We start from the raw sequence: 21,260 nt of genomic DNA, 5'->3' as shown, positions 1-21,260 counted from the left end.
CATTCCCTGGTTTCTTCCCCAAATGGCACAATAGCCAGGGATGATCCAGACCAGAGCCAGGAGCTAGGAGCATCTTCCAGGTCTCCTGCATGAGTGCAGTGGCCCAAGCACTTGGACCATGAAACTGCTTTCCCAGGTGTATTAACAAGGAACTGGATCAGAAGTGGAGCAGCTCGGACTCTGAACTGGCACCAATATGTGATGCTGACATCGCAAGTGGTGGCTTCACCTACTGTACCACAATGCTGGCTCCCTTAATGTATGATTTTAAGATTTATTTATTAGAACTGGTGCTGTGACACAATAGGTTAAAGCCAGGGCCTGCAGCTTCAGCATCCCATCAACATCATTTTGAGTCCCTGCTGCTCCACTTCCAATCTAACTCCCTGCTAATGTGCCTGGGAAAGCAGCAGAGAGTGGCCTAAGTCCTTGGGCCCATGCACCTACATGAAAGACCTGGAAGAAGCTCCTGGCTTTGGCCTGGCCCAGCCCTGGGCTCTTGAGGCCTTCTGGGGAGTAAACCAGCAGATGAAAAAAAAGATTTATTCTAAAGGACTGAGTATCAGAGCTATTTGAAAGAAATTCGTTGAGTTTCAGGAAAACACAGAGAAATGATTAATATGCTGACAGAGAAGTCAAAGTAATTTTTAACAATCAGGGGTAGACATTTGGCCTAGCCGTTAAGGTGCCTGCATCCCATATCATTGTACCTGGATTTATGTCTTACCTCTGCTCCTGATTCCAATTTTTTGCCTATTGTGCATCCTGGGATACAGCAAATAATGACACAAGTAGTTTAGTCCTTGCAAGCTGTGTGGGAGACCCAGATTGAGCTCCTGCTTCCTGGTCTTGGGCTGGCCCTAGTTGGCCATTGTGAACATTCCGAGTGAAAGAGTGGATGAGAGCCCTCGCTCTCTTTGCTTCTCAAGTAAAAAATAAATAAAAAGTACACAAATCCTTGAGATGAGAAGTACATTAAGCAAAATTAACATGATAGAAGGCATCAGTAGCAAAATGGATCCAACAAAGGAAAGAATTAATTTGAAGACAGGCTACTTGAAAATACACAGGAGAAAAAAAAATAGAAGGAATGAAGAAAGTTTTGGGGACAGCATTTAAAGAACAAATAACTGAGTTACTGGAGCTCAAGAGGGACTTGAGAAGTTCAATGGAGTACAAAGCATATTCAGAGACACAGTAAGAGAAAACTTCCCAAACTGAAAGGAAAGCACAACTATCCAGATACAGGAAGGTTGGAAGTCACCAATGAGATTCAGTTCAACCAGGTTTATCTCAAGACATACTATGATCAAGCTCTCCAAGGTTAAAGATAGAAGGTAAAGAGAGAGGTGGGCATTTGGCACCATGGTAATGACGCTGACACTTGCATCTCATATCTGAATGCTTGTTTCAGTCCCAGCTCTGCTTCAAATTCTGACTTCATCCCAGTGTGCCTTCTGGTCCTTGGCCACCAATGTTAGAGACCTGGTTTGAGTTTCTGACTCCTGGCTTTGGCCTGGTTCTGGCCTGGCTCAACCCTGGCTTGGCTACTGGGGACATTTGAGGAGTAAACCAGAAGACTGGAAATACCACTTTCTCTCTCTCTCTTTCTGCCTTCCAAATAAAATAAATAAGTAAAAAAAAAAATTTTGAAAAGGAAATAAACTTCTTAAAAAAAAAAAAAAAGACAAGGAGAATATTCTCCAAGCTTGCAAGAATAAAGAAACAAGTAACACATAACATAAGAGTGTCTCAGTTTGCCTGACAGCAGACCTCTTGGCAGAAACATTACAGATCATGAGAGAGTGAGTGGGATGAGACTTTTGTAGTACTGAAGGAGAGAATTGCCAGCCACGTACACTGTACCCATTAACGCTATCCCTTCAGTGTGAAGAAGGAATAAACACATTTTCAGACAAACAGAAGTTGGAATTTCTTGTCATCAGACCTGTTCTACAAGATGTATCAAACAGTTTTTTGAACTAAAAGTACTTACTAATAAGTAAAAATAATATCAGAAGATGGACCATTCATTAAAAAAGAGCCTAGATATAATTCCACATATTTACAACCTACTGATTTTCAGCAAAGACTCCAAGAGCATGCATTGGAGAAAGGACAGTCTTCTCTTACTAAAGAGTCTTGGGGAAGTTGGATATTCATATGCAGAAGAATTTAAGTAGACCCCTATCTTTCACCAAATACAAAATGGATTAAAGACCTAAATGTAAGGCTTAAACTATTCAAAGAAAATGTAGGGGAAAACATTTCTGCATATTGGACTGGACAAAAGTTTCATGGACAAGATCCCAAAAGCACAGGAAACAAAACAAAATTAGGGTTAGGGGATTTCATCAAACTAAACAACTGCCCAGCAAAGGAAACATTAACAGAATCGAGAGACAGCTTATGGAATAGGAGAAAATAGTTGCAAACCAAATATATGGCAAGGGGTTAATAACTAGTGTGTATAAAGAACTCAGCTGAATAGGACAGGAACAGATAATCTAGTTATATAAAGGACAATAGACATGAATGGGCATTTTGCAAAGGAAAACATGCAGATGGTCAGGTATATGCAAAAATGCTTAATATCGCTAATTATAAAGGAAATGCAAATCAAAACCACAATGTGATACCACCTCATTCCAGTTAGATTGGCTGTTTCAAAAAGAACAAGAGCTGGTTAGTGTATTAAGAAAAGGGAATGTTTGAACACTGTATCTGGAAATGTAAATAGTACGGCTGTTACAGAAAGCAGTATGGCAGTTTTTAAAAATAGTATTAAAAAAGAACCACTGTATGATACAACAATCTCATTACTAGGTATATAACCAAAGAAAATGGACTCAGTCTGTTGAAGAGACATCTGCACTCCCACGTTCATTGCAACACTATTTACAACAGCCAAGAAGTGGAAACAGCTTAAACATTCATCAAATGATGAATGGATAAAGAAAATGTGATACATAACAAATAATGGAATACTACTCATCCACAAAAAGATGAAATCTTGTCATTATGTTAAGTGGAATCAACCAGGCAATGAAAGACAAGTACTGCATGGTCTCACTCATATGTGGAACCTAAAAAAATTGATTTTGTAGAACTTGAGAGTGGAGTGGTGGTTACCAGAGGCTGGGTAAAGGTAGGAAATGGGAAAGGTTGATTAACTGGTATTAAGTTAAACTTAAGTAGGAGAAAGAAGTTCTGGTGTTCTCTTACACAGTAAGGTAACTATAGATGATCCTAATGCACTGTATATATAATTTTTTTAAAACTGAAAAGGATTTTTAATGTTTTTACCAAAAAGGAGATGATAAATATTTGAGGATCAAAATGAGCAACCTGCTGTCTATTTAATATTATTTTAAAATATTTGATCAATTGAAAAGAGAGAATTTGTCAGAGGTATAACAGTGAAAAAGAAGACACTAAACCATTGCTTTTGCAGTCTTAGAAAAATAAGAAAAGCAATTGGAAAACTAATAATACTACATGCTATCCATCTATATATATACATATATACACACACATCTAACCAATTGTGATAATTTTACTATACAGATATGAACTTGGGGAAAAGGGGATTTTCTTCATCGTAGTAATCACTGCAACAATAAAAGAGATCTTTCTATACATAAGCTTAAAAAGGCAAACTAGCTTCCTGCTAATGCATAATCTGGGAGGCATAAGTAATGCTGACTCAAGTAATTGGTTCTTGTCATCTGTGTGGGAGACCTTGCTCGAGTTTCCAGTTCTATTGTGGCCCAGCCCTGGCTGTTGCGGGCATTTGAGGAATGGATTGATGGATGACATATATGTCATCTTTCTCAGTTTCTCTACTTCTCGGGTAAACAAACAAACAAAAATAGGTGAGACTTAGGTGGAGAAAAATCTTGAAACTGAAATACTTAGAAGTCTTTTTTTTTTCCTTAAAATTTTTAACACATTCAATATAGTTCATGAATACAATTCTAAGAATATGATTTTCCCTCTCTCCTCCCCACCCTTCCTTCCTCTCCTTTTCTAAGTTTTTGAGATAACATTTTAAATTTGCATTACATTAAAAAGTCTTAATGCTTTACCTAATAAGTTTCACAAGTAAAAGCAAAAAGACCCTAGCATAGTGGGGATATAGAAAATGGCTGTTAATAATAATTGAATGGAAAAATAATCATTTCACCTCTATAGGGTAAATTTTAAGCTAATCACAGATCATTAAAACTATAGTATTATAGCATTCTTAACCATTGGTTTCACAAAGGTATAAAACAAAGTTTTACAAAACCACATTTGCACGATACTGATACACAAGGCCTTTTTTTTTTTTTTTTTTAAAGATTTATTTGAAAGTCAGAGTTACACGGAGAGAGAGGTCTTCCATGCGCTGGTTCACTCCCCAATTGGCCACAATGGCTGGAGCTGTGCGATCTGAAGCCAGGAGCCAGGAGCTTCTTCCAGGTCTCCCATATGGGTGCAGGGACCCAAGGACTTGGGCCATCTTCTACTGCTTTCCCAGGCCATGGCAGAGAGCTAGATCAGAATTGGAGCAGCCAGGTCTTGAACCGGCACCCATATGGGATGCTGGCTCTTCAGGCCAGGGCGTTAACCTGCTGTGCCACAGCGACACCCCCCCCCCCTTTTTTTTTTTAAGTTTTAGCTCTCACATAGAGAACATGCAGTATTTGTCTTCTTGTGTCTGACTATTTCACTCAGCATCATGACCTCCAGTTGCAACCATTTTGAGGCATTTGGTAGAATTTATTTTTTATAGCTGAGTACATTTTCTTTATCCATTCATCTGATGATGGATACCTTGGTTGTTTCCATACTTTGGTGAATGTGAACAGTGCTGCTATAAACATGGTGATATAATGTGTTTGTATATACCCAAGAGTGGGATTGCTGGATTACATGGCAGGTCTATTTCTAGTTTTATAAGAAATTGCGTACTGTTTTCCACAGTGGCTGCACTAATTTACATTCCCACCAACAGTGTCTAAGTGTTCCCCCTTGTCCACATCCTCATCAGCATTTGTTATTTGCTGTCTTTGGATTTTAGCCTTTCTGACAGGGCCCACTTGGTCATGGTATATGATCTTTTTGATGTGGTTTTGATTTTGGTTTGGTTCGTTAGTATTTTGTTGAGAATCTTCACATGTGTGTTCCTTAAGGATGTAGGTTTTTAGTTTGCATGTCATGTCTTTGGTTTTGGTATCAAAGTGATGAGAGTTCCATCCTGTTCAATATTTTGGAATCGTTCGAAAAGTATTTGAGTTATTTCCTCTTTGGATGTTTTATAGAAATCAGTAGTAAAGCCATCAGTTTGAGGGGTATCATCATCTTCTTCTTCTTCTTCTTCTTCTTCTTCTTTTTTTTTTTTTTTTTTTTTTTTTTTTAAGATTTATTTTATTTATTTGAAAGAGTTACAGAGAGAGGTAGAGACAGAGAGGTCTTCCATCCTCTGGTTCACTCCCCAGATGGCCGCAATGGCCAGAGCTGCGCCGATCCAGAGCCAGGAGCTTCCTCCAGGTTTCCCACGTTGGTGCAAGGGCCCAAGGACTTGGGCCATCTTCTACTGCTTTTTCAGGCCATAGCAGAGAGCTGGATCAGAAGAGGAGCAGCTGAGACTAGAACCGGCACCCATACGGGATGCTGGCACTTCAGGCCAAGGCTTTAACCCACTGCACCACAGCCCCAGCCCCAGAGGCATCTTTTAATGCTTTCCCAGGCCATAGCAGAGAGCTGGATCACAAGATGAGCAGCCAGGACTTGAACGGATGCCCATATGGAATGGCAGCACAATAGGCTGAGGCTTAGCCTGTTACTCCACAGCAGCAGCCCCTGATTGGGTTATTTTAAAAGTCTTGTCCTTTAGGTCAGAAATTCTTTCCTCCACTGGTACTCTGCTGTTAAAGCTCTAAATCATATTTTTTATTTCACTGATTGAAGGTTTGATCTCTAAAATTTCTTCTCAGTGATTTATATTTCCTTAGTTATATTTTCATTCATGTCACTCACTAATTTTCTCATTTCTTTCATCTGTCTCTATATTCTCTTGAATCTCATAGAGTTGCCGTACAATCATTGTTTGAATTTTGTATCTGTCATTTCATATATTTCCTTCAGTTCAGGATCTAATTCTGGAGGACTTTACTGGTCTTTTTAGAAATGTTGTGCTTCTTGCTTCTTTGTGTCTCCTGTGTCCTTACAGTGATATCTGTTTATAGGTTTTATTGGGAAGGAGTTGATAATTTAGCTGGAATTCAGGGTATCACTTGGCTTCTTGCTTTCACTTTATTTCTAGGTAAGCTCAGTAGTATAGTCTTTGAGTGATTTCTTTTGTCTTAATTCAGTTGTGTTTATAAGTCACACAGTGTTCTAGTTTGCTGCAGTTTGTAGGTATAGAAGTATGGCTTTGAGATGAATATGGGTTTCCTAGCGTGTGTATCTTTGGTCCACAGTGAGTTTGGTGTCAGTCTCCCTAGGGACTGATAGCCAGGGCCTTGTTCTTGGTGCTGAGGAAGAGAAAAGTGGCTATACCCCTTGTCCTGTTGGCAAGTACAAGTACATCAATTGCTGTGGCTCTAGGACTGTGCGATGTGGATGAGCTGTTCCGTAGGTCTTACTAAGAGAGTCCAACTGGTGTTGGCTTATATTACTAGCAGCCCTAGTCCTGGGGCTAGAGGATGTGAACTGCACCCTGTTCCAGTGCTACAGGGTGACTACAGGGTATACAGGGGGTTTTGCTCTGAAGGGTATGAGTCCAGATAGGTAGAGTGAAGGGAGGTTCTTCTGTAGGTCCACTGGGTAGATTGCAGTAGGATTGAGTGATTTAGGACTAATTGCTACAGTTCTGGTGTTAGAGTGCACACTGGGGTCCTTACCCAGAGCTCCCATGGTGAGGTGGATTATTTAGGGGCTGCTGCTAGTGCAAGTCTCAGGAAGCTATAGGGAAACCCGCTGGCTCATGCAGAGTGTGTGAACATAGCTCTGGGGCTAATGCCCAAAACGCCCACAGTTGCAGAATACAGGGAATCTGTGTTTTGCCCCACAAGTTGCCCTGACTCAGAGTGTGACTTTTGTAGGAAAGAGCAGAGACCTGCTCTATGGCTTTTTGCTGTAGAGTCTGGAGTTCTGTGGGGGTAGGAGAGGAGAGGGAAGCATTGCGGCTTCCCCTCTGCAAGCCCAGCAGTTGCTGAGACCCCAGTCAGCTCCCCACACTGAGGCAGAACTCAGTGAGTGGTGGGGCAATTTCTTCCTACCTTTCTTAGGAAAGATGGCAGCTCATAGCCAGCAGCACTGTGTGGTAGGTTGCAGCAGTGTCTCTTGTCTTCTTTCCTCTTGTCCCATGGACTCTCAGGTGTTTTCTCAATTCTCCAGGCCCCTGGGACTGCAGTTTCCTTTGTTGCTGAAATTAGCATGGCTGGACCCTAGTCAGCCATCTTGGATCTCCCATGTCTGGAGACAGAAAAAAATAGAACATGGACCAGCTCTGTGATGTTTCTTCTTTCAAAAGCACCAGACATTCTGAGGGCACTACCTCTCATCCAAATTACTTATCCAAATTACTTCCCAAGGGCCCATTTCTCAGTATCACATTATTTGGGATTAGGATTTCAGAATAAGAATTGGGAGATTGCACAGTTGAGTCCATAGTGAATAGGAAATAAAATGTAGACATATAAAAAATATAGAAAAATATAAGTAAAAACACTAATAAGCCTTTAATAATCAGAGTAGGAAAAGTACACATGATTTCGCAGTTCACAGACAGGAAATACAATGACTAGTTAAAAATGCAGAGTTAACGGATACTCTCATTGGTTTTGTTTTCATTGAATTTCAAGAGTAAACTGGTAGGCACTTTTGGAAATTAAGTTTGTATTATAGGTCTTCATGCATATACTTTCATTCCTGGGTCCTTGGGAAAATTTTTCAGTCTTCTGCTAAATCATGCATAAATTTACTAAATAGATGAGAATTTTATTTTCAGTTTGGAAGATAGTGGGGTTTTTTAAATTGTTTTTGTTGTTAATTGGTTGTATGTACAGAGAAGCAATGTCTCTTGATTCAGAAATATTTCCAGAATTTTAATAGATGATGAATATATTACATTTTATAGCCTCCATTTATAAAATAATAGTTCCTTTTTAATCATGATGGTATGTCTGATTGTGTCCTATGTAGTAGTAGCATTAGAATTCCCTAAATCATTTATCAAAACAGATACTTGAGTATATTTATCCAAGCATTGAATTTAGAATGTTCATTTTCGGTAAACAGCTCCTCAGTGAAAATAATGTAATAAAATGCTGATCTTAGAGGCTTCCTTTTGCAACTCTTCTAACTTAAAAAGTATGAATGCAATTATATTCTTTTAACCCAGAGAACCTATTTTTAAAATGAGAAACTCAGTAAAAGCAATAAGTGGTACAGCAGTTAGCTGTGGTTCCTAATGTCTGTAGGAACTGTATGGCTGGGTGCATGTTTGTGACAGAAATAGCTAACTTTTTTTTTTTTTTGCTTCATTCTTCAAAATATGCATACTAACAATTTTATATTCAAAATTTTGATTCCCCCTTCTCAGTCTGAATTGGAAAAACCTAGAAGTCGGAAAAAAACACCTGTCACAGAAACAGAGGAGAAATTAGGTATGGATGACCTAACCAAGTTGGTACAGGAACAGAAACCCAAAGGACCTCAGCGGGGTCGGAAAAGAGGCCATACAGCTTCAGAATCAGATGAACAGCAGTGGCCTGAGGACAAGAGACTCAAAGAAGATATGTTAGAAAATGAAGATGAACAGAACAGTCCACCAAAAAAAGGGAAAAGAGGCCGCCCTCCGAAACCTCTTGGTGGAGGTACACCAAAAGAAGAGCCAACAATGAAAACTTCTAAAAAAGGAAGCAAAAAAAAATCAGGACCTCCAACAGCAGAGGAAGAAGAAGAAGAAGAAAGACAGAGTGTTAATGCTGAACAGAAGTCGAAAAGCAAACAGCACCGAGCATCAAGGAGAGCACAGCAAAGGTAAATATTTGCAACTCTAGACTGTATCTGTTTAGTTGCAGTGTTATCAATCATAATTTGATGCTGTTCACATTTGGGTCTTCCCCAAAGCAGAGCAGAATCTCCTGAAACTAGTGCAGTTGAATCCACACAGTCCACACCACAGAAAGGACGAGGAAGACCATCAAAAACGCCATCACCATCACAACCCAAAAAAAATGTGTAAGTTGTAAATATTCCATTTGAAACCAATTTCAAATTATTTTGCAAAGGTTCGTAAATTTATAAACACACATATTCCTGTATTTTAATTCCATATCTTTTGCCCTGTTATGCTAGGTAAGATAACATTTATATAAACTTACCTAGGTGATTGACATTCCAGTTAGCCCTCTGGTAGCATTTATACATTCTTACAGGTCAAGATAAATCTTTGTTAACTGATAGCAGATAATTTTGTATTTTCTAAACAATTTTATGGTATCTAAAGAAATAATAAGGTACTTTTACTTTAAAACTATTTTTTATCCAAAAGTATTATTTACTTAAAAGTAAAAATAGTTTACTTTTAATAAACACCACACATTGACCCATTTGCCTCATCACTGCAAGCTACAGTTTTTCTTCATGTTTCCCCTCAGCCGTTTTCTTTGAAATAAAGTAAAGTAGGTCTTACACTTCTGCTTTTATTCTCTGAACTTGTAGTAGCAATTAACAGGCATAATTTTTTCTATTCCATTCATTCAAATGTGCTGTCTTTTGGTATCTTTTTTTTTTCTGATCTAATATATCTGCATACAGTTTTGGACATTCACCAAAGCACATTTACAAAAGTGTGGTAACAAGTCTTTACCCAAGATTATTAATGTGACAGTATCATCGACACAGTAATTTATAGGGGTGGCAGTATTCTTCTCAGTTTAAAGTAGAAATAGAATAGCATGTTTTCTATTAGAAATTGTGCACACTTTTTCTGAGAGAAATTCATCACATAATTACATCAGTAGCTTGACTTTTCAAAGTTGCCAACACCTCTTGGCTGAATACTTGGGATATTGTATGGTCTTTCCTATTCCTATTTATGAGTATTTCACAGAAAGAGTTAAAGATGCCTGGGTGTGGAGCTGGTACTTCATACTTTCTTCCATGTAATTTTTCTCTCAGGTTAAAAGTGAAGGTAAGTATATTTTTGTGGAAGCTTCGTAATTGTGTTTGGATTCTATCAAGGAAAATCACTATTTCTAAGCAGAGGATTATTGAAGAATCTTAAACACCTATGATTAATTCTGTAACAAGGAAATAATGGAGTAAATATCTTTCAGCCTTATTACTTGAGTTTGTTTGTATTTGGTCATAAAAATAAAGACTTAAATGATTAATCATTATCTCCTCGAATCATACAAGTCCTCCCATGAATGTTCTAAACCCAACAAGTAAGTTTTCTTTAAAAAAAAAAAAAAAGGCAGTACAGGAGAATTTATGTCCTGTCTTGGCTGTGTATCTTCCTTTCTCTGGAAGGAACTTTAAAAATTTTTTAAATAACATCTGTTTGCAAGAGAGCAAGCTCCCATCTGTTGGTTGACTCCTCAGATGCCTGCAGCTGTGAGTCCTGCTGGGACTGAAACCAGGAGACTAGAATTGTAGTCATATCTTCCATGTGAGTGGTAGGAACATAGTCACCTGGGCCATCACCACTGCCTCCCAGTCTATTAGCAGGAAGCTGGGAATCAAATCCAGTACTCCAGTGTGAGATGGGGCATTTTAAACATTGGGCCAAACACTGCCTTCAAGCACCTTGTTTAGAGTCAGAATAATAACATATGTTATGATGTGTCTGTTATTGGGGTTCTGACTTTCATAGAATTGAAAAAGATCGTTGCTATTTTTTCATGGAATTCCAGTATTCTCCTATGTTACAAAACTGAACCAAGTAAAAAGTTACTCTATTTGAGCATGAATATATGTTGTAGATTGTTCAGAGAAGTGATAAGCTATGTACTGTACTTAAAAAAAATGTTTATCAAGAGAAATCTATTTGATTAAATGATGCCATACTGTCGCTCCCCGTCTTCGTGGAGGAACGACACAGGACCCTGCGCTGTTCTTTTGTCTGCTCGGCCCTCCCCGGGTTTGCTGCTGGTTCTTCCCGGGTTGGCTACTGACCCTTCCACCTCCGTGGAAGGGCGGTTCCCCCTGGCCACTTTCCCCACTTCCGCGGGGGAGCGGCACACCGCCGGCTGGCTCTCTCGGGGGCTGCACAGGTGTTCCTTCAGATAGATGTTCCTGGTGCATGTTGTCTCTCTCCTCCTTTATAGTCCTCTTCCACCAATCCCAACTCTGCTACCCACACGCCGAGTACGCTGCTCTCCTCCAATCAGGAGCAGGTCCTACAGTTTATTGGTTGAACTGGAGGCAGCTGTGTAGAAGCTGTTTTCTCCTCTCCCAGCACCATATTGTGGGAGAGCAGATGCATAGAATAAGTCTTAATTCCAGTAACTTAGTCTAGTCCGAGTTGCTCCCAGTTGCTCCCAGTTGTTCCCCACACCATACCATATTATTTATTGCCCCCTTTGTGTTAGTACTAGGTGCTGAGGGGTATAGTAGCTTATAACAGACATAGGTCTTAACTTCATGGAACCTGTGAGGATGCAGTCCTTAAGTAATCAACATAAATATGGGAGTATCACTTGGGTTATATGCCCTGCAGGAAAAATCTAGGCTGCTGTAAAGAATGTAATGGGAAGATTGATTACTTGAGAATAGAAGTTAGGCAAATAATAGGGCAAGGACTATTCCACATGGTAAGAACACTGTATTTGAAGTTCCAAAGTGAGAAAAAGCTTGGCAAATTTACGGAGCCAAAGGAAGGCAAGGGTTTGCTGGCAGTGTAGTTGTTGGGGGTTGGGGAATAGAAAGGGATGAGAACAGGTATAGTCAGGCAGGATTTGCAGAGCCCTCTTTATTGTGTTAAAGAGATTTACAAAATCATTCTCAGGTGAGTGTGGACCTTTGCATAGTGGGGAGTGACATGAGCCATTCTTAAACTTTTCAAAGATTAGTTTGTAAAGAGAAAAGAAGTGAGAATAGTTTGAATTAGATGGTAGTAACAGAGATGTTGAGAAATAAATGGGTTTAGGGTCTCTAAGGAAAACCTAAAAGGTAAGTTAAAGATTAGTATACTGTGTTCTGCTCTGAGTATTTCTGTTTGAGCATATAGTACATATAGATGTCTTTTATCGAATTGGAAAAGATGAAAGAAAGGTTAGACTTGGGGTTTATGTTTTGAGGTCCTTTATGGTATTGTCTCAGTCACACTGTTTGGTAGATTTTTTTATGTATGGTTGTCATTCAACACCAATGTAGGCATGTTGTTTCTTGAAGTAGTGGAGGGTAAAAATGAAAATTCATAAAAAATTTAATAAATTTCCTCTAACAAGGTATTCTGCTTCAAGATTAGAGTGTTTATTTTATTTTACATGTGTTTTACTCTAGCCGTGTAGGACGCTCCAAACAAGCAGCTACTAAAGAAAATGATTCAAGTGAAGAAGTAGAGGTGTTTCAGGGTAACTCTCCTGTCAATGATGATGTTCCACAGGAAGAAACAGAGGAAGAGGAAGTGTCTACAGTCAATGTATGTGTTTATCCAACTGTGGTGGTGGTGGTGGTGGTGGTGGTGGTGGTATAGAATGTAGAGTTTAAAGATTTGGGTAGTCCATTTAGCTTTTGTTGTTTCCTACAATTCTAAGTAATTAAACATTTTCATTAGTTTATAATGTCATTTCATCTGCCAAAATAAATAATGGAGAAGACACCTTTTATAGGAACCTGAAGCTGAGAGAAGTATCCAACCAAGCGCACCCTAGTGAGAGTGTCAGTGTCAGGCTGGAATGAACGTAGAGAGCTTGTGAAGTAAGCAGTCTCACATGGATGCTTCGAGCCTTTCAGTGTTTCTGGATTTTAGGGCACTGGTAGTCATTAAGCATATTGTGATTTATAGTTCATAACTCCCTTTGACACTTCTTTTTTGGCTTTCACAGTAGAAATGAAAAGTTAAGTGTTTTTCAGCTGTTGAAATTGAAGTAGAAACTGAATGGAGTTCTTAAAAATTTGTAATAGATGTTTTTTGGTTTTTTTTCAAAAGTAGGGATGTAAGCCTTCTGGAGACATTTTTTTCTATTTGCTTATTGATCAAAGATTTATTTATTTGAAAGGCAGAGATACTGAGAGAATCTTCCACCCACTGGTTCACTTCCCAGTTGGCCGCAATAGCCAGGGCTGGGCCAGGCCAGAGTCAGGAGCTTCTTCCAGGTCTCCAGTGTGGGTGCAGGGCCCCAAGTAGTTGGACTATCATCCACTGGGCTTTTCCCGAGCCATTAGCAGGGAGCTGATTTCAAAATGGAGCAGCCATGACTCGAACTTATGCCCATATAGGCTACTGGCGTTGCAGGTCGTGATTTCACCTGCTATACCACAACACTGGCCCTCTTTTTGTATTTTAAAAGTAAGGAGTGGCTTCGCTAGGTAACACATCCCAGATATTTCTGTTTGGAAAAATAAAATTTAACATATTTAAATAAGAGTTATTCTTCTAATACACTAATGCTGAGTTTTGGATCAGCTCAGCCAGCCATCTCTTAGACAAACCTTAGTTGTGATTGGGTCTTGGGATTAGTTTCTGCTGCTTTGTCCCATCTGCTTTAATCAGCATTAGATTTCTGTTTGCACCAGGACTCCTTATGGGGCGCAGAGGGGTGGTGCATCCAGACCATGTGCCATCTAAGGCCTTTGAAATGCCTGCTAAGGCAACCAGAGGCAGGACTCAAAATTCAATAAATCTATAGCAGGCTAGTTTTTAGGTTGATAATTTTGTGTGGCCTGCAAATGGTGTTACGGATATTCAGACGGTCCTTAACAGGAAAGAGTTTCCCACCCTGAGTGAAGTGAAGGCCATTTAAAAAAAAAAAAAAAAAAAAAAAAAGATGAATTGTGGTCTCAAACTTAGCCTGGCTTATTCCTTAGAGTTTTTTTGAGATATAAAAGTAAGGCTGTAGAGTCTGTAGTGATTAAAATCATTAGAGAAAAAGTGTCTAGTAAATTAAACAAAACCCTGTTCTTTTCCTATTCCTGTTAATACTGACCAACTTTAAACTGAAATTTTAAACTTTCACAGTACTTGAGAGGAAATGGTAATGTGCTTGAATTTCAGTTTATTTATAGGTAGTTGATTAGGTGTTAGGATCCAAATTCAGTAACTACTTTGCCAAGAAAGACAGCTGTAATGTACGGTTATAAGTATCAAATGTTTTCTTTTACCTCAACAACTAAGTAGAAAGGAAATCTGTGTGCAGTCACTTTTTGATGTTGCCTTTTGTTCATTTTTCTTTAAATTTGCTGAATAGAAAAGTAAAATAATTTTCTGTCTTGCTGTTCTGGGAAAGGCTATTTGTGGGCAAGTAAGGATTCCAAAAACACATGGACTTAAATATGTGATGACAAGGTAAAAAGATTGAAGGAGAAAGCTTTCAGGGAAAGGAAATCAAAGCAAATCAGTAATAAGTGTGAATAAAGCTAGGTTAAAAAAAAGTATAATTATTGTAATATCCTGTAAATATGTGTACTCATTTTAATTAAGCATCTGATGACTTTTCCCTTAAGGTACGGCGACGAAGTTCTAAAAGAGAAAGACGATGAACAAATGTAATTAAATAACTTTCTGTGTGAGAGCTTTGGAAAAATCGTTTTTTGTCAAGCTTGAGGTTGAATAAAGCCTTTGATGCACAAAATGGGACTGCTGAAGAATGGACAGTTGGACCTAACTTTGGTGACCTCGTGCATCTGTGGTCACATGTATTAGCCATACGCATGGTGATGACATTGACTATGGAGTCTTGTGAAGGTGTAATGTGCGATGGCTTATGTAGAATGAATCAACTAAAGAAGAAACTTGTAAATATCTTTTTTCTTTCTATTTTTTTTTAATGTTTCTGACTTCTAAAGTGCTTGTATAGCTTTTATCTGCGGCTTTAAACTGACAGTACCCAACTGTTTATTGGATCTATTGATTTGGAAAGAGTTTGTTAGGATAGATCTTAAGCAGCAATCTGTCAGTGTTTGTATTTGTATTCTCTGCAATTTTACTGTGAATAACTTTTTTTCAACAATTGGTGTCATTTTCTTGATGTCACTATTTGTTGGAGAATTAAATAGTCTCTTTCCCTTGTTGTATCTTACCTAGTGTTTACTCCTGGGCACCCTTAATCTTCAGAGGTGCTAAATTGTCTGCCATTATGCCAGAACCATGTCTCTCTTGAGAGGACACCATGCAAATTGTGGAATAGTCCTAAAGTTCTTTGATTACTTCACACCTCAGTATTGGTCCCAGAATTTTCTGGCTTTTCATGGCAATGAAAATTTTAAGAAAGAGATTTAAAATATTTTAATTTTAAAGAGTGTGTTATAAAATAATGTACTGAATTCTTTATTCCATTTTATCATCCCTTTTCAGTTTTTATTAATCTGCTGTATCAATAAAATTCTGTAATTTGAATAAGTTTTTAATAGTCTAGAATGTTATTGTGTATAGCTATTTCCTTTTGAACATTATGTTCAGAAAATCAAATTATTACACTATAATATAAAATCTGATATATACACATTAGAAAAGTTCCAGTTCTCCGTATCAGTGTAAAGTTAATCAGAAAGAAAAAATTTTATTGATGCAGTGTGTCTTTATAAAGCTGTTCTTGAAAGCCAAGTGTTTTGTATTTTATAGTGAGTTGCATGTTTATGAAAAAAAAAAGTGCTGAAAATGGGATGTGCTCTTTTCTGTAAATTCATATTTAGCCATAGTATATGATAGATTGCCCCATAACATAGTTTTTCATCAAGAGTTTATTGTACTTTATTTTGGAGCCAAAAAGTTATTTTAGGGGGGAGGGACAGGGTGGAAGTTATATATCCAACTATATCAACTACTGTGTGTATTACAGTCTTATATAAACTTTGAATGAAATTCTCTTTTATGCATATTGGGAGAAGCGGAAATTTGGGTTTAGAGCAAAATTTTTTTTCTTCATTGTAATCTGCAAAATATAGAAACTTAATACTTAAGACAGTATCCTTTATACAGTTGTATAAACTGTTTTGAACCAAAACATATAGATTACTACTTAATGGATATCTAAATTCATTTTAGTATTTCAGGTGCTGTTCTTTTTTTTTTTTTTTTCTCATGATTGTTAACACCAGAAAAGAAAATCATATTATAACTTATTAAATTTATCACACTGAGTAATGGAACATTTTCATATAGTGCACCATTATGTTTAAGGTATATTTCCAAGATTGGTTATAATAGATGGGGAATATAATAAAGAAGCTACTATTTTGGAAAATGACATTTTAATATTTTCCAGTGTATATCACAACTGATGTGATTGTTTTTCTTTTCAAAATTTCTTCATATTGATGAAACATCCTTTTGTTTTTTAAAACATGTTTTGAATTGTGTCTTAATCTCTCAATATTTAAATACTATTCTTCATTTACAACCATACTGACACCAGTGATTATGGGTGGCTGCTGTCTATCAAGGCAACTAATGTTGGTTCAAGATATATTGGGTTTTAAATGTTTCATTGGCTGGATTCTGTGAAACACTATTCTATTTCAGCAGTATGAAGGCATGTTTTAAAATCTAACAAAGAGTAAAGGGATAGCTTTGTATTTTTGTTGTTGACTAAATTGCACCAGAAATATTTATGGAAATATATCTTTAAAGCCATTTTATAAAACATGAAAAAATAATTGTGAAGGATTTTTGTTTGCATGATCACAGTTAACCAAATTTCATTGCACATTAATAATGTATATCAGTTCACAAAAAATGTTCATTGTAGATTTTATGTTCAATGCCAATAAGTCTGTAATTTTACAGCCTGTCCAGTTTTGGGAGGATTATGATGTAAAGTTTTCATTTTTCTGTAGAAATATAGGTGCAATAATGATCAAAGTTTTGATGTTCTGAGTCTCCATCTTAGGAGATTATCTTATGTTTAAACCTAACATTTCATGTACTAACATTTGGGGAGCCACATACTTTAACTACAGTAAAATTAAGTATGTATAAAACATTAATTGCTAACAGTTGTTAGCAAACTCTTCAGTGAAAATGTTCATTTAGAAAATATGTATTGTATAACATTAAGAAAATATTTAACTCACTGTAACAAGCTCCATTATGAAAATCTTACGATTCCTCAGTGAGGTTATCTTGCTGCACTCAGTAGCACATCCGTGTAATCTACATTGTAATAAAATTTCTTGCTGCGGTGCAACAGGAAGCTTTTTCAGTGATCTCCACTGTATATGTAAATTACCAATGTGGCTGTAAAACTTGTTCCAGGTATTAAAGGTTAAATTGCTTTCTATATCTTCTTACAATTTGTAAGTTTGATTTTTAAGATTTCCTTTTGCCCACTTGGAAGAATGTCAGGAATTTAATAATCTGTTTAATTTAGGCATATCTCTGCTACCACATAGTATTACGTCACCATAATAAACAGTTGGTATTTAGGTAGATAACCAGTTTTCAGATACATTTTTGGATTTTCTGTGAAGCCGAATAAATATGAAAACTAATATAATTGTACTATATTATTTATGTGAGTCAATTTATGTTTAAATAGTGATGGATAAAGATACATTGTAATAACTTTTAATTTTGGAGTCTTGGTTTCATGAAGAAAACATTTCCCAAAAACATTTTTCAAACTTGCTGCTTAAATTTCTCATGCAAAATTTTGCCTGACATTTTCTGAGTACTTGTTTAAGTTGAACAATTGTATAATTGAAGAAAATAAATGTATAATATAAATTTTTAAAATAAGTACCAAGAAGATATGTTGATAGTGGCAGTTTTAGTATTCAGCTAACAATTGTTGTGTGCCTACTACTCAAAAGTTTCATTCATTTTTACAGAATAAGTCTCCCTGCTCTTGTGGGATGAACAAACAAACAAAACATCGGAAATATCAGATAGTGAGAAATGTTATGAATAAAAAAGTAAAAGCTGTAGAGAGTAGAAGTGCCTGGAGGAGAAAGCTATTTTATATACTTTGAAACTGTGTTATTTAGGAATGTTATATCTTCATGATGAAGTGATACGTCTAATAATTACCAAATGGTCCTTTGGTATATGTGTAAGTACTTATGTCTTCTTTGCTTGAGATTAATATAGTATACCAGTTTTATTTTAACTAACAGTGTGATAAAAATTTGTTTTATCTTTTTAGCTTCGATCTATTTGTGTCCTTAGGTTTGAAGTATATATCATGAAAACATTACACTTGGGTCTTTTTCCTTTATCTAAATCTGAGGATCTTTGTCCTTTAATAATGTTTATATTATTTATTTTTAGTGTACTTACTGAGATAGTTGGTTATAAATGTGCTATCCTGTTTTTTTCCCCAATCTGTCCTTTCTTCCATTATTTTTGGCTTAGTAAAGTATTTCTTACTCTATCTCTTCCATTAGCTTTTTAGTTATACCCAATCATATTACTCTTTTAGTAGTTGCCTGAAGATTGCAGTATCTGTGTTTGACTTATCATGCTATCTTGTGTTAATACTTTTACTACCTTCAGAGAATACAAGAAGTTTAAAACAATTCAGCTGTATTTGCTCTCTATAGGTTGTGCTATTTTGTGTGTGTTTTGTAGTTACAAATGCTATAGTAGTCTGTCTGTCCTTCCTTCCTTCCTTTTCTCTTTTTCTCTTTTCTCTTTTTTCTTTGAAAGGCAGAGCCACAGAGAATGGGGAGGGAGATATAATTTTGTCTGCTTATTCTGTCCCTCCGAATTCCTGCAACAGCTGGGGCTGGGCCAGGCTGAGAACCCAAGATCCTAGAGCTGCATCTGGGTGTACCATGTGGGTGGCAGAGCCCCACGGGTGTGGGACATTGTCTCCTGCCTTTTCAGATGCATTAACGGGAAACTTGATTGGAAGTGGAGGAGTCAGGACTGGTATAGGATGCAGATATCCCAAGTGTTGGCCAGTTCACTCTACCATGATGCTTGCTTCTGAAAAATATCATTTAATCTGTCATATTGATCTGCTGGCACTTAACTTGGTGGGGTGTGTGTGTTTTGAGAGGTCTAAAGTCACATTCATTTTGAAGGATATTACCATTGGATACAGAATTCTAGATTGTCAGTTTTTTTTTTAATTTTTATTATGGTTTTTTTTTTTTTTTTTTTTTTTTTTTTTTGACAGGCAGAGTTAGAGACAGAGTGAAAGGTCTTCCTTCTGTTGGTTCAACTACCCTAATGGCTGCTATGGCTGGCGCGCTGTGCCGATCCGAAGGCAGGAGCCAGGTGCTTCCTCCTGGTCTCCCATGCAGGTGCAGGGCCCAAGCACTTGGGCCATCCTCCACTGCCTTCCCAGGCCACAGCAGAGAGCTGGACTGGAAGAGGAGCAACCGGGACAGAATCTGGCACCCCGACCGGGACTAGAACCCGGTGTGCCAGCGCCGCAAGGCAGAGGATTAGCTAAGTGAGCCGTGGTGCCGGCCTAAGATTTATTTATTTTTATTTTTATTTATTTTTTTAATTTTTATTTGACAGGTAGAGTTATAGACAGAGAGAAAGGTCTTCCTTCCGCTGGGTCACTCCCCAAATGGCCACCATGGCCGGCACTGCGCTGATCCGAAGCCAGGAGCCAGGTGCTTCTTTCCTGGTCTCCCATGTGGGTGCAAGGGCCCAAGCACTTGGGCCATCCTCCACTGCCCTCCCGGGCCACAGCATAGAGCTGGACTGGAAAAGGAACAACCAGGACTAGAACCCGGTGCCCATATGGGATGCCGGCGCCGCAGGCAGAGGATTAACAAAGTAAGCCACGGCGCCAGCCCCAAGATTTATTAATTTGAAAGGTGGAATTACAGAGAGAGAGATATCGATCTCCCATCTGCTGGTTCAATCCCTAAGTGACCACAACAGCTTGGAGCTGGGCCGATCCAAAGCCGGGAGCCAGGAGCTTCTTCGGGTCTCTCTCATGGGTTGCAAGTACTTAGCCATCACATTTTACTTCTGTTATATTATCTCTATTTGATATCTGTTTCCAATTATAAGCATGTGTCACATGTCATTTAATATCTTTTCCTTCTACTCTTTCTCTCTGTGCTTAATTTTGGATGTTTTCTTTTTTTTAAAAAAAAGCTTTATTTATTTGAAAGGGAGAGATAGATGTTGATCTTCCATTTGTGGATTCACTCCCTGGATACCTACAATAGCCAGGGCTGGGCCAGAAACTCCACCTGTGTCTCTTAGGTGGGTGGCAGTGACCCAAGTACTTGAGCCATCTTTCTGCTGTTTCCCTGCACGTGCATTTGCAGGAAGCTAGATTGGAAGTGGAGGTAGGACTTGACAGACACCAGGCACTCCATTATAGATTATCCCAAGTGGCGGCTTAACCCAGTGCACCACAAGGCCTGCCCCTGAAAATTTTCTGTTATTTCTCTATAGATTTACCAATTCTTTTCTTTTGACATGTCTTCTATTGAGTCCATCCAAGTTATTAATTCCAAACATGGTTTTATTTCCATTATTTGTTGAAAGTCTCTTAGGAGTTAAGTATGTTTTTCAAATTTTTGCATCAAAATAAACATCCTTTAATTTTATTTTTGATTAATGTTTTGAAGTACCTTTTGTATCTCTTCATTCATCCTTGTCTCTCTTTTTTATAATGTAGGTACACAGTTCTTTATCAGCTGACTACCATCTGACTCCCCTGTGTTTCTGATTCTTCTAATTTCTCTTGAATATATTAGCCACAGTTTTCCTGGTCACTTTTTTTTTTTCCTTCCTCTTTCAAAGTCTTAAAACTTCTTTCCTCAATGTAGGACATTGTGTAGAAATGGAATTAAAGGATCGAGGTTGATGTGGTTTTTTCATTAAGAGAAGATTTACCCTTTTTTTGGTTAGGTATTATAGTGAATCGTGGAATTGGGCATGGGTTGTAGTAGCAGTCAGACTCATCTACTTACTTCAGTTGTCATGAGGGTAAGGTGTGCGTTATATGGCAGGCCACCCCCATTAGCACAACAAGGTTTCTAGGGATTTCATTGAAACTTTCCAGCCTAGCATTTCTGATGCAAGGCTATTTTATTTTATTTTTACTTTTTTATTTGACAGAGTTATAGACAGAGAAAGGTCTTCCTTCCGCTGGTTCACTCCCCAAATGGCCGCAACGGCT

General features: G+C 37.8%; 1 protein-coding gene across 8 annotated transcripts in view; it reads left to right on the top strand.

Annotated features, from left to right (window-relative positions):
- PDS5B (PDS5 cohesin associated factor B) overlaps positions 1–17,652 on the top strand; it is a 202,808-nt gene extending 185,156 nt beyond the window's left edge. For 4 of the 8 annotated variants that reach the window (XM_089304242.1, XM_051831820.3, XM_089304243.1 and 1 more), the window contains exons 32-35: positions 8,594–9,033; positions 9,124–9,234; positions 12,505–12,643; positions 14,668–17,652. In XM_089304242.1, coding sequence (XP_089160368.1) covers positions 8,594–9,033; positions 9,124–9,234; positions 12,505–12,643; positions 14,668–14,703 — 726 coding nt within the window. In that variant the 3' untranslated portion in view covers positions 14,704–17,652. The remainder of the gene's footprint in view (positions 1–8,593; positions 9,034–9,123; positions 9,235–12,504; positions 12,644–14,667) is intronic. The other 4 variants (XM_089304244.1, XM_051831821.3, XM_089304245.1 and 1 more) reach the window with 2 other exon arrangements.
- The last annotated feature ends 3,608 nt before the right edge of the window (positions 17,653–21,260 follow it).

The sequence above is a fragment of the Oryctolagus cuniculus genome, chromosome 9, assembly GCF_051225735.1.
Source record: "Oryctolagus cuniculus isolate XC-2025 breed Fujian yellow rabbit chromosome 9, ASM5122573v1, whole genome shotgun sequence".
NCBI classification, from domain to species: domain Eukaryota; kingdom Metazoa; phylum Chordata; class Mammalia; order Lagomorpha; family Leporidae; genus Oryctolagus; species Oryctolagus cuniculus.
The sequence above is the reverse complement of the archived record's forward strand: the minus strand, read 5'-3'. Positions and strand labels throughout refer to the sequence as shown.